Below are 13,821 nucleotides of genomic sequence, written 5' to 3'. Positions count from 1 at the left end.
CAAACCAGTTCATTCAGGAAATTGCACACTGTACACGTTTTGCGTTTTTGTGACTCATTTGTTTGTCTGCAGTAGTACTTGAGTAAAAGTATCAATAGTATCAACACAATTTAGAAATACTCTTACTTTTCAGTACTTAAGTACTGAAAGTAAACATACTCATTTTGCTTAATGTCCCATTTCATAAGTTTCCAAATATATAAAAATGTTTTGAAAATAGCAGATGTACAAGCTCACAATGTGTCGCTTTGCAACGCGTTGTGAGCTTGTTGATCGGCTATTTTCAAATAGCCTAAGTATGCATAGGGCTGAAGTGGTCGATGTATGTTATGTAATAATAATCAAAACTTTTAACTTTTAAAATAATTGTTGTGGAGTAAAAAGTACAATGTTTACCTCTGAGATGTAGTGGAGTAGAAGTAAAAGCATTGAAAATTGGAAATACTCCAGTGAATTAAAAAATCCTCAAAAGTGTACTTAAGGACAGTACTTAAGTAAATGTACTTACTTACTTTCCACCACTGTGTAAATGTCTCGTGTCAAATACACGAAGATGCTTCTGTGGGGATTTTCAAACCAGTTAATTGAGGATATTGTAATGTACACTGTGCACGTTTTGCGGTTTTTGTGACTCATCAGTCTGTCTGTCTGTCTAGGAAAAGGGAAGCACGGCGGCCTTTCCTGACAACGAAATTCAACCTACAGTTTTACTACATCCCTGTTTGTGAGGACTCAACACCCATTCTGCCTGTCAAAGTAAGCACTTCCCTTTATCAGACTAAAGCTCTTATCACTGTGTCACTTACTCTACAAGCAGCGAAATATTGGATGTTATCAGTACAGGATATGTTTAACCGTGTCAACTGTTTAGGAGAAAGGCGTGCACGTCAAGTGCATATCTCCACCAGGCCGGGTGGTCTACATAAATCCTAGCCATAATATGAAGTTCCACATGACTCCTCCATACTGTCTGCCAAGTTCTGACATCATAATATCGGCGCTGTCGTGCAGAAACCTTGTGTGTCCAAAAGCATTACGTTTCAGGAAATGGAAAAGAGATCCTGTGTTCCAATGGATGCCATGTAGTTATTTTTATTTAGTCACAAACTCTAAATACAAATTAATACTTTTCTTTGGTTCAATATTTATAAAACCCACAGAAAACTCCTACACTTATTACATTGATGAAATGTGTCATTTGTCATTTGGTTGCATTTCTTTCTCCACAAGGAAATGCCTCTCCCAATCAAGGAGAACCCCTGTTCTCTGGGGTCCTACTTGAGCATGGTAGACCCCTGGTATGACTGTAACATCAACAGCTTGGGCTCCATGATTCCCAAACTAGCTGAAAGGGTGAGAAACTACTAAGCTACTTAAGAAACAAAAGAAATGTATGCCAAATTTATACTATGTAGTAGTATGATGCTGTCCCTTGGCGAAAATAACATATTTTTGGCAAGCAATATCTTTGTGTATAACTTAAGCTTTAGATATGTCACAATATGGCTCAATTATTCCGATAAGAAACATTAATAATTGACACAAAAAAATACTTTGCACACTATGGATGATGCATCCTTGTACAGTTTAGAAATCACTGCTGAGTTGGGGGAAAAGAAAATGCTCAAAATGTTGCTCAAAGTCTTCTAGGCTCCTGTTATAGGTTGAAATACAGGAAGTTTCACAACACATACTTGTTGTCAGGGAAACAAACCTGTCATCTCAACTGAAACCGCAGTAGAAACAGCTTTAACACCACAAACACTTAGCTTGTGAAGAAACACCCAGCATTTTTTTTTAAATAAATAAATAAAATATGTTTAAAAATGTTTGGAAAATATTTTGAAGATGTTCCCTCTAAAGACATGTCTAAAAGAGGGACGCCTGGTTGAAAGTGGGTTAAGGGAAATGAAGCATGGCTGTTTTATCTTTTTCTGCAGCAACAGGCCAGTAGGAAAAAGGAACGGTTTGTGTCAGATGTCATTTCCTACTATGTTCGCACTGGGCGCCAGCCTGTCTACTTCACCATCTACTCAGTGAAGGTGAGAATAGATCCTTGAGCTCCCATTGATATACAGTATACTGTATAGATTAAACTGATGGTGATGCTATATTAACTATTCACTTTTAACTTGCGGGGGGACCCCCTGGAACGCCTGCAAGGACCCCTGGTGGTCCCCGGACCACCACTTTAAGAATCACTGCTGTAAATCAGGTTCTGTTCTCCTCCAGATGTTCTTCTCCAACTCCAACGTGAAGAATTATCCAGTGGAAGAAGTGTTTCTTTCCCACCTTGAAATCGAGTTTCCTGAATACAAACTGATTTCACCTACAGTTAGAGGTATGTGTGTGAGCATGCGCGACGTCGTGCGCGTGTGTGTGTGTGTGTGTGTGTGTGTGTGTGTGTGTGCCAACTGTGCCATGCATGCTCATTAGATCAATACGCTGTTTAACAACATATCTTTGTAATTGTTGACAGAGAAGCAGAAGAAGCACACAGAGTCCTTTGGGCCGGTCATATCTGTCAAGTACAGAAAGGTGAGGCTCTACACCTCATTTCCTCATTAGATTCCTCTAGAATAACCTCATGTGAATTTCCAGCAACAGATCACATTGCTTGACGCTGCAATGCACAGTAAAATGCAGTGTTCATTCATAATTTCGAACATTTGGTACACTTTCAGTATTGTGTGTGTTTGTGTGTGTGTGTGTGTGTGTGTGTGTGTGTGTGTGTGTGTGTGTGTGTGTGTGTGTGTGTGTGTGTGTGTGTGTGTGTGTGTGTGTGTGTGTGTGTGTGTGTGTGTGTGTGTGTGTGTGTGTGTGTGTGTGTACACACGTGTGCGTGCGTGCTCCAGGCAACATTAAGTGGCAGAGATGTTGACCGGGGACTGTCAGTCAGAATGTCAAGGGTTCAAATCAGTGCCATTCCTACCTATGCAGTGGAAGGTAAATACCAGTATTGTCAGTAACACACTCAAGGACTATGTGTTTTATCAGTTTGTTGCCGACTCTATAGTGTATATTATATGATGTAACATATGATACATTTGAACAGAACAGGCTTTCTGTTGTTTCTATTCTTTTTCAATGTCCCCATGTTAACCTAATATAGCATAAATTACAACAGCAAACATAACTACATTTATCACATTTTCCCTCCGCAGCTACAGTATGTCTTACTTTCCATATTTCTTATTTATTTTATCACAGGGTTTCTCAAATATTTTATACCAGGACCCCATTTTATGGGGGACATTTTTATTTATAAAGCAATTTATTTCAAAGTTGAAATAAAGCACATTTAAAAATAATAATAGGAATATTTGTTAGAAAATACGTTTACAGCAATGTGATTCCTACTGATTTTGTTTCTCATCAATGTAGCTTAAAAGCTACTAAAAGAGTTTCTGTACATGTTTGTCAATGGAAGCAGCTTTTCAAAAACAAATAAAACAGACTTAATGAGACTCCACTTGAGGTCCCTAACCATAGTTTGAGAACCTCTGATTTATCATTATGAATATATCTTTTATTATATAGTTTGATTTTCCTCTTTTTTTCTCCTCCGTTCCTTAGACCTGAATTGTTTGACACTGACTTTGAATCAGACTCAAACAAAAACTAAAAACAATACGGTGAGTGTGGAAAATTATAACATCTTATATAATCTTATAACATTTGTATGCATTTTGTCATAAAAACAAAAAAATCTGCAAATTATTTACAGTCAAATGTTCAGGAGACAAAGATACGCATGAGTAACATTAAAATCCGTTCCATGGAGGAGAGATGTTTCACCGTTACACTGGACAAAGACTCTCGCAGGACCTTCGGAGATGTCCACAGGTGAGTGAGACTGACTTTATTTACATGTCTGGTATCCCTATTTTGAACATCATAATCAACGTCATAATATATAGTCGGAAATTGTAAAAAACAAAACAAACAAAAAACCAAGAAGTGCTTAAAGCTATCAAATAAGATCATGACAGGTTTTACAGTTCCTGTGGTGAGAAAGATGGTCGCTTACAGGAAGCCATCTTATTTCAGTCCTCTGAGATAGTCTTCTTGGTGTAACCACGTAATCATTTGCAATAGACAAACGTGGGCGATGTGATAAATGTCATGAACAATCAAGTGCATTGTTATCCAGTGTTAATCATACTTGATACAGCTAACTGTTATTTATTGATGCACTACAATATCATGTCTAAATAATTGTTTTTAAGTCTGCCCTGTATAATAATAATGAATAAGAAAACACCAATTTCCTTGTCAGTGAAGGCTTCAGTTTTGCTGCAACCTAATTTGAATGCGTCTGTTTTTAGCATTGAGATTTGCTCCTGCCCCGATCCTGGGTACTCCATCCAGAAGACAATGAGGTCCAAATTCACGTTGGGAGAGGATGAAGACTCTGGACTGAGCAAATACATGAACAAAGGACTTCGTTTACCGATCAACACATTTGCTGGTATAATCAACTGACAGCGTATCCAGAAGGAATGATCCCCAACAAAGAACGATGGATAGACACCAGCCTGGGTCTAGTTTCAGCACTATAATGCAGTTGTTGGCTGTTGGAGTCATGCTCTTGAGATGAGTACAGTCCTCCACGAGACATGAAGACACGGCATCCCCTTTGGGTCACATAAACCCATGATGAGGATGATTGGATTTCAAATCAGAGTTTACTACTGTCTTTTGACATTTGCTCCTTGCAGACATCAAAGGCACTTGCAATATCAGTTCCAGGACACTGAGTTAGCTCATTCCACTTAACCAGGAATCAGGAATGTTGGCTGTATTTAGCCTACTATAACACATGTATTAATGTATCAGAAGGTATGTTGGGACACAACGTACCATTCAACTGTCGCGGAGGTCAACGAGAGAACAGTACCACATTGGAGAGACTGCTGTACATTTTACATTCAACATTTTATCCAACAATAAGCTTAAATTCCTACGGCATTGACATTACAAGCCACTGAAGCCAGCATTAAGGAGTATAACAGATCTGAGCAGCAGCATTCCCATTGTCAGAGACGTATTGTCAACCAAAGGCATGACATGAAGCTTGACATGATATGAAGTACATGAAGCTTGTAGGGATAGCACAGCTGATCTGGGATCCTGGTGATGTTGATCAAAAAGGGTACAGGACAGGTTTGTACAGGATTTGTACTGTAGTGATTCCCGAGGGGAAATCGCTTTTCTGAATTTGACCCAGCAGTGTTCTGCTCAGCTGAGGACACAAGTGTCTCGCTCAGGGACACTTTGACACAAAGCCTGGAGGAGCCGAGAATCAAATCAAAGACCTTCTGATTTCCAGATGGCTGCTCTACCTACTGAGTAGTATCTCGAGACAGACTTTTTGGCTCACTGCTTCTGCTCAATGCTTCTGCCTAACAGTTTACATCGGAAGCGTTGAAAATCCACAGAAAATAAGGCGGATGTCCTGCTTCCCCCCAATTCCATTTATCCTTTGCAGTCACATAAATGAGTCCTACTGTAAATCAAATTAAGTGATGCCGCCAATGTAGCTTGCTGCTTAGCAGAAATGAAAATTCTAAAATATATAAGATATTTATAATTATATTTTTGTGACCGGAAATGACAAACTAACGAACATACAGTATATTAAGTGGAATTACAGACTGTAGCATTCAAAGATTGTGGAAGAGATGTCTGGCTTTGGAGACGACCTACTACCGCTGCTGCCATGTAAAACATCACAAACTTTCAAAACTACTACACAAACAAATTGATGCGAACCCAGATCACAAAGCAATAGCCAACTGTCTCTTTTTTATTTTTGTAGAAACATTAATTGCACATTAACAATTGACATACGACCGCCAGCTGTCTGTCTGTACGGTATCGTCTATGCTAGACTCAGGCTCTGTATGTATAACCTACATACTATTATGATACCAATATGCATGTACTGAACACAAAGAGGATGAGGTTAGGAAAAGTAGGGTTGGTTCTCGGTTGGTTAGAAGAGAACTATCATCTAAAGACACACTACATGTACCTGTCAGTCATTCAACAGAAAGAAACGTTAGCACTCTTTTTCTGTTATGGATCGGTTATTTTCACTGAGTGCCACAGTCATATTGTGAAGTTTAAATTAGGTTTTATTCAGTACCCGGCCAAGAGTGCTATTACTCTTAAATACCCCCTTAATGCAGACAAACACACTCACACACACAGTGATTGTGATGTTAAGACAACCACACTTGACTGGAGAACACGGAATCCAGTCATGTCATGCAGAATGAGTCATGCAGAATGACTGACAAGTTGGTACGATGAGAGCTGACAGTGTGCATCCTATTTGCTTATGTTTTCTATTTGTTTAAGTTTTCTCTGCCTCTCTTCTGCTATTTTTAATGTTATAGCAGTTCACATAATGTGAGCTGTTATAATGATGCACATTGTTGATTGTAACCTACACAACCTTGGAAGTAAAGACTTGTTTTTAAGTGCTTGAAAAAAAGATTTAGCTAATGCGATAGTGATCTAGTGCTGAGTGCAATGGAGAGCCTGTGGAATGTGCTGTATCCATTCTATTACACCCATAAGACCTAATTTACTTTGTTTCCAATACAGTAAAGTGAATTAATGTGACTTTGGATGAATTAAGTCTCAGGATTTGAATGTGTTGCTTTACCCATTCATAGACTTGTAAGCAAGTCATTCATCAATCATTATAGCTCACCAGTGCCTCCTGGTGTAAAAGTACATACATTTTCAAAATGTCAAACTAACGCCCCAACTCGCTTACAGAACAACATCTGGATAAGATATTGGTAGAACCCACCCCGCTTTTTTAATGCCAAAAACATTTAAAGAATCTTTCCATGAATCTAAAATGAATGGTTTTGAGGACCAATCCTGGCATGTACTGTATCTACATTGTCTTGCATGGGTTACGCAAGAAGGAGAACCAAACTTATAGGAACTTGAAAATGAAACCTGGTCTTTATCACACATTCACACTTAAAAGGCAAGAAGTAAAACCCCTGACCACATCCCTGGTGCAACGTAATGCATCCGCTAATTTATTTATAGTAAATCGTGACAAATGGAAGACCGTTTATAGTAAATGCTGCACTTGGAGGTGTAATAAAATGACGAAATCCACTGCTGCACAGTAAAATCTCCAGACTTAACTAATTAAATTGAGGATTTTACTGTGCGCACACCTTTCAAAGGCCTTCTTCCAAGCAAGTCCTTTTGGGAGTGGAACGTAGCTGTGCACAAACTAAGTGAACTCAAGTAATACCTATTCTTGGCATGTCCTAATAGACAAACATTCTGTAAAGATAGGCAAACATTTGCCGAAAATAGATCTACAAGTTCACAAAACATTGCTGTAGCTTGTAAATCGGCTATTGTCACTTTTTGATGTCAAATGAAGTAGGCCTACCGTATGTAGGGTTTAAGTGGTTAAAAGGTTGTTGCTTCTGTGGTGGATATAGTACTATACATCAATACTTATTGAATTATTGTATAGGTCAGAATGAATTGTGTAACATAAGCATGTTCTATGAATGATAAAGGACAGTTAGACTGGTGATTAAGTCTGATGCTGATGATTAACTTGATGGTTCTTGGTGCTGATCGTTTCGCCGTCTTTCGCGAAACCTTTACCCAGCAAGTCTTCCTTCCAACAAGGCAGCTGTAGTAGGCTACAGGGGGTCCTCATTTGGCACCCAAGCTGGAAATGTCCAACAACAATGTGCACCGAGTGCTCCATGATTGAGGTGTTTTCATTGGACCCATGTGTGTGTTGTGAGGATTGAATCGTGTTTTTTTAATTCATCATGCCATATTTTGCACACTATTTAAAATCTAATGTCACGTATGAAATTAATATCACATAACAATTCAGTGTTTAATTGTGTAAATAAATGTATTTTGTATTACAGGACCAATTGTGTGTATCTGCACCTTTTAGTTAAAGACAGGAATTTGAGAATTTCAGGACAGGTAAACATATAGAATCCCCTGTAATGATTCTGAACACTCATTGACATAACCTTTCTATCTTATGGCTCTGGTTATGGACTAGTTTCAGTAAGTAAAATGTTGAGGTACTTTTACTTTACTAGAGTTTTTCTATTTTTCTATACTTTTTCTTCTTCTCCACTACATCTTAGAGACAAATGTTGTACTGTTACTCCACTAGAATTATTTTAGTTACTAGTTACGTTGTGGACATTGATTATAATTACAAAACATACATTAACCAGAATTTCGGCCATTTGAAAATAGCCGATTTACAAGCTGGAGCTTGTAGATCTTGTAGCTTGAAGAGCTTGTAGATTTGCTATTTTCAAAAGATTTTGATACATTTAGAAAACTTGAAATGGGACATTTCTGCATAATCAGTACTTTTACTTTTGGCACTTTAAGTACATATTGATGATGCCAATACATTTTGTACTTCTTTTAAAGTGAATTTTAATATCTAACTTTTACTTGTAAGAGAGTATTTTTACATTGTGGAATTGATACTTTTTCTTAAGTAAAAGAAAATGAGTACTCACTAACTAGTTTCCATCAAGACAGTTTAGTACTGATCCATGATGCACCTGCTCTTAACGGCCGCAAGATGGTGTCGTTTCATACAAATTCTACACGTGTGAGTGTTGACGGGTATTAAACCACCTACAGTTTTCAAACGAGCGCATTTCCAAGACACCAACACCTTGTGTATGTTCAGGTTGTTGTGAAATCTCCAAATCCAGAGCTTACCACTGGCTCGGACTAAATCAAATACATTATCTCAGTGCATTTAGATTCCCGTTGTTGTTTATTTTATTATTCAAAAGGGTATAGATGCAAGATTGAGAAGGCGCCCCAACAGCCAGCTGTTGAAATCAAGCAGACAGCATGGAGAAGGATCACGATGGTTCCCTGGAATGCGCTGAATGGAACGCACACACTTCTAAAACAGGTAGAGCATCACCATCTTGTGTACTAAAGTGCTTAATTGATTTGATGAATGCGTCTGGTAGGCCTACAGTAAAGGCGGTCTTGTGTTTTGAAACATCCAGTTGTGCATGACAGCAAATAATGTGCACGTGTGTTGGTGGAAGAAGTAAGCTACTCACATTTTTTACTTTAAAAATAAAAGTATCAATACTGCAATATAGAAATACTATGTTACAAGTAAAAGTCCGGAATTCAAAATGTAGACTAGCCTACTTGAGTAAAAGTACAAAAGTATTGGCATCAAAATGTAGGCTACTTATAAAGACAAGTACCAAAAATAAAAGTACTCATTATACAGAATGGCCCGTTTCCAGTTTTCAAATGTATAAAAATCTTTTGAAAATAGCAGATCTACAAGCTCGAAATGTATAGGGCTGAAGTGGTAAATGTATGTTTTGTAATAATAATCAAAATCTACAAAGTAACTTGTATTTCAAGTTTTCAAATAATTGTAGTGGAGTAAAAGTATATTATTTGCCTCTGAGATGTATAGGTAGAGTAGAAGTAAAAGTATTGAAAATTGGAAATACTCCAGTAAAGTAAATATACCTCAAAATCGTACTTAAGTACAGTACTTGAGTACATATACTTAGTTACTTTACCTCACTGGTGAGTAGTATCCTGCCATGTGTACAGAGGGCACAAAGGACTGTTGAGGGGCCAATGTCACCCGGGTATCCACTAATCTGCAAATGATTAATAATGACCTGTAAGTAATATAACCATAACAGCTCCTAAACCAGATAAGTCTGGTTTTGGGATAAATCTCACCCACTACAAATAAAACATTCCAATTGGCCAGATGGTGGTGCTATAACAACGAACTTTATGTTTTGGCCTATAACATTATAAATAGTAAGTTAGTCTCACAAACAAAAATGTTTTGGTGTGGGTCCAGATAAATCTATCCATATAAGCTGGGTTCATTTGTGCCTAGATACATTTTCTGCCATTCTGATTTATTTATTTCTGAACACATTTATGACATCTCCTCCTAAAACAGAGGTGTCAAATTCTCTGCCCTGGGGCCGAATGCACCCCCCAAACCCAAGGGATCCAATGTGGCCCCCAACATGATTTTCAGAAAAATAAAAACATACTACCTCATACTACCTTAAAGGACCACCATTGAAACAAGGCTACGGGCTTTCTTGTGTTTTTTATCCTTTTAAATTTTAATATTCAATAAACTAATCAATCAATCAATCAAACCTCTTACGCCGCCGCTGCTCGACGCTTTCCCACAGCTTCACGATAACAAAGTGCATGACGTCAAAGCTGAGAAAACCTCAACTTTGCTGCTTGTGCACTTCACTAGCGTCCAAACGATCATAGGCCCGTCTTCCCCACTTCTCCACCCACCAGGGAGAACATATTTTATCGTGTAAAGCGCGTAAAAGAGTGCTCAGATTTATATTCACGAAATAAATCTGAGCTCTTTCTTTCTCCCCATCGTTTTCTTGCACCTCATTAAAACCAGGAAATACTCAACCATGATTCTTAATTCTTCTTTTTAATTGTTTATCTGTATAGAATAGCTACAATATATTTGTTGGCTAATCTCTTAGTTACACCAAAATAGTTCTTGTGAAGCAGTTTGTTTATGCTTATTTATTACAATTCTAAAGATTGCTAGCGTCAATTTGCTGCCCTGGTTGCTGTGAGCGAGTGCCCATGCTGGGCATGGTAGTCACCCACTAGACACTAGGGTTGTGATCCGGAATCGGAGGAACCGGGTCCGACATTGAGGAACCGGAATCGGTTCCATCACATTTGGAACCGTTCCTGAACCGTTTTTTATCACACTGTCAGAGCCGGTACAGTATGTGGACTTCATGTCTGCTATACAATTACAATAATACCGGTGGTTCTCAAACTTTTACATTTCAAGGACCACCTTAACTCTGAGAGTGTACAAATGGAACCAAATGGACCCGCCATTTGGTTCCATTTGTACACTCTCAGAGTTACAGACCTGTTCGGGTCCATTTGGAACCCCCTATAGGAATCGTTAAAGGGAACCGTTACGGAATCGGATCGTTATGAGGGAATCGTTAAGGAACCGGAATCATAAAAATCCTGAAGGATCCCAACTCTACTAGACACCACTTGAAATGGACAGAAGCAAACTGCTATTATGGACGTAGAACATATTTAAGTTTTAAACTAGCAGTTGTAGATAGATAGACAACTAAACAACACATAAACAATCCCCCCAGGCCAGTATTGTGGGAGCAGCTGTGGTCGCTCCTGGCTGCGCCTCACCAGGAGCGACTGGAGCTGCAAGCTGCTCTGTCCAGACTGGAGAGCTGACAGGGCAGAGGATAAATTCATAGGTTGTTTGTAAACAACCTATTCATTTTAGCAAATAAATAGGTCATGTACTTTTCTTAAGATCTCATCTAAAGCTGCTTCCAAACCAGTCCGTTTCTTCACCTCTATAATAGCAGACACACGTTGACACATGGTAACAGGTTATCACATAGCCTATAACCTTGGACAGGACACGCCCAATTTATTGAATTTAACATCGTGGACTAACGTTGACGTTTCTGGTGTAAACGAATTGGGTGTGATACAGGGGTCGGAAATGGTCCAAGCTCTAGTCTAGACGTCTCACAGCTTTCAAGTTATGCGGCCTGAATCGCCGCATTGCGGCTATAACCTTTTTTGTTTTTGGGGGGTGGGAGGGCGGGTTCTGTTTCCTCATCATCATCATCACCTTCTTCTGAAAGTAATCATCTTTATCTTTATCATCTTCCTTTTCGTTATCTTCTCATAGTCATCCGCTTCTTCTGAGCTTGTGCCTCACATTATTATACAGTGTTCATTTCCACAATATAATTTCTGTTATTATCATAGTCATCATCATTATCCAGATTTCCCCAGGATTTGATTACAAGAAGGATCTCCATTATCAACTTAAAATCATTCCGACTGAATGGGCTGAGCAACACTACTGTTATTTTAATATATCAATGTGATTTATTCTCTGCAGGTCTGCCTGGCCTGTCTGTTAATGTGGTGCTTGATCTTATCAGACACCAGGGCACATACAGTACACTGCAGTATAGCACAGCCTGGTGGTGTAAGGGAAGGGAAAGATGGAAGATTGGGACATGCTTCTCTATTGGCAGAGTGAAAGTGAAACAAACTGGGATGATGGGGAATCAAGAATGAAGGGAATCAAGAGGGATGTATGTTTTACTGACTTATTCATACAGGTACAAGCACTGCAATGCTGGTGGGACATGTTCTGCCACGACTGTGCTGTGCTAACACAAAAGTAAGATTGAAATAATACATTAAAAGTACAGACAGAATGGTAGGTATGATGAACCTCATGACGGGAGAGAGCTCCCTGTGGTGCACTCAGCCGACCCCACCACCTTCCGCAGCACTCAGAGATCTTGGGAAGAGTTCCTTTCCATACCACATAGAGATGGATGTCAAGATGCCAGAGTAGAGAGATTTCAGGACTTTTTCTTTGAGACCTTGTATGTCCTTCAGTGAAGTGGTACAGGCTTTTCCTCACCTTCTTTGCCACTGTCTCTATGTGCATTCTCCAAGCCAGGTCTTGTGATATGCACCACGAGGCACTGCCAGACCACTTGGGTTCTGGCAGTTAGGAGGTCCAGTACCCAGTTGCACACCACAGGGTTCAGTTCCAGGTCTGCCAGCCTGCTGGGGATGGTGTTAAAGGCCTAACATAGCCCCTCTCTTTGTTGTGGTCAAGGTGGGGGGAGTGGGCGGCGTGTAGAACCTGAGAGATGGCACTGTCGGTGGATCTGTTTGGGTGGTAGGCAAACTGCAATGGGTCCAAGGTGCTAGGCCTCTCAAAGCACTTTATGACCACTGAGGTCAGCGCTAACGCGCAGTAGTTGTTCGGAGCAGCTGGGGAGGTGTTCTTGGGTACAGGGACCTCTTGAAGCATGTGGGGACCTGGACCATGGACTGGGTCAGGGAAAGGTTGAATATGGTGGTGAATACTGGCGCCTGGAGATCAGCGCAGGTCTCGATGACCCACCATGGGATGCCTTCTGGGACGGCCTGCTTTCCTGATGTTCACCCTTTTCTTTCTTTTTTTTTCCATTATTTTTTTTTTGATTTTTCAGAACATGAAAACAGACATACACAAAAAAGAAAAGACTAGCACATTACCCTTTTCAACACCATCCTCAGGAGGTTGGGAAGCCTGTGAAGTATTGTAGTAATGTGATTGTGGAGACAGCAAACAAGAGATGGAGGCTTGTGTCCAACTATTTTGCAGAAGAGCGGAGCGCGATGCAATTTGAAGAGAGCGAGACTTTCTCCCTCTTGCGTTCTCTCTTTACTTTCTCTGTCATTACACATGGCACACACGCACACACACACACACACACACACACACACACACGCACGCGCACGCACGCACGCATACACACACACACACACACACACGCACACACACACGCACACAGGCAGGCACGCTCTCAGACACCGCACACACATACACACCGTACACATGCATGCTCTCTCTCTCTCTCTACCTCCCTCTGGAGATATTCCACTGCTAGACAGTTTCAGACAGATATAGTGCCACATCACGATCATCCACCCCCATGCCTTCGTTCTCCAGACTTCTCTGCAGGGAGTTTGAACAAAGAGTTCTGGGCACGTCAGTAAATCCCCTGAGCTGCTGTCAGAGTAACATACGTGGATGTGTTGTTTATTTTAGTTATCCATTATTTATACAGGGATGGACCAACTGAGACCCATGCAGATCTCTTTAGCAGCGGTGCCCTGCTAACAAAACCAAATTAAACAAGACAGTGT

The 13,821-nt window shown here is 39.9% G+C and overlaps 1 protein-coding gene across 5 annotated transcripts in view; it reads left to right on the top strand.

The window, feature by feature from the left end:
- Positions 1–7,939, top strand: part of pik3r6 (phosphoinositide-3-kinase regulatory subunit 6) — a 32,046-nt gene extending 24,107 nt beyond the window's left edge. For 4 of the 5 annotated variants that reach the window (XM_084047232.1, XM_084047230.1, XM_084047231.1 and 1 more), the window contains exons 13-21: positions 657–756; positions 1,231–1,353; positions 1,941–2,042; positions 2,233–2,341; positions 2,480–2,538; positions 2,856–2,946; positions 3,577–3,635; positions 3,728–3,846; positions 4,329–7,939. In XM_084047232.1, the coding sequence (XP_083903358.1) occupies positions 657–756; positions 1,231–1,353; positions 1,941–2,042; positions 2,233–2,341; positions 2,480–2,538; positions 2,856–2,946; positions 3,577–3,635; positions 3,728–3,846; positions 4,329–4,485 (919 nt within the window). In that variant the 3' untranslated portion in view covers positions 4,486–7,939. The remainder of the gene's footprint in view (positions 1–656; positions 757–1,230; positions 1,354–1,940; positions 2,043–2,232; positions 2,342–2,479; positions 2,539–2,855; positions 2,947–3,576; positions 3,636–3,727; positions 3,847–4,328) is intronic. The other variant, XM_084047234.1, reaches the window with a different exon arrangement.
- The last annotated feature ends 5,882 nt before the right edge of the window (positions 7,940–13,821 follow it).

This window comes from Gymnoscopelus microlampas (genome assembly GCF_963454915.1).
Source record: "Gymnoscopelus microlampas genome assembly, chromosome: 2".
Taxonomy (NCBI): Eukaryota; Metazoa; Chordata; class Actinopteri; order Myctophiformes; family Myctophidae; genus Gymnoscopelus; species Gymnoscopelus microlampas.
Note: the sequence above shows the minus strand (reverse complement) of the source record. Positions and strands in the feature narration are given on the sequence as shown.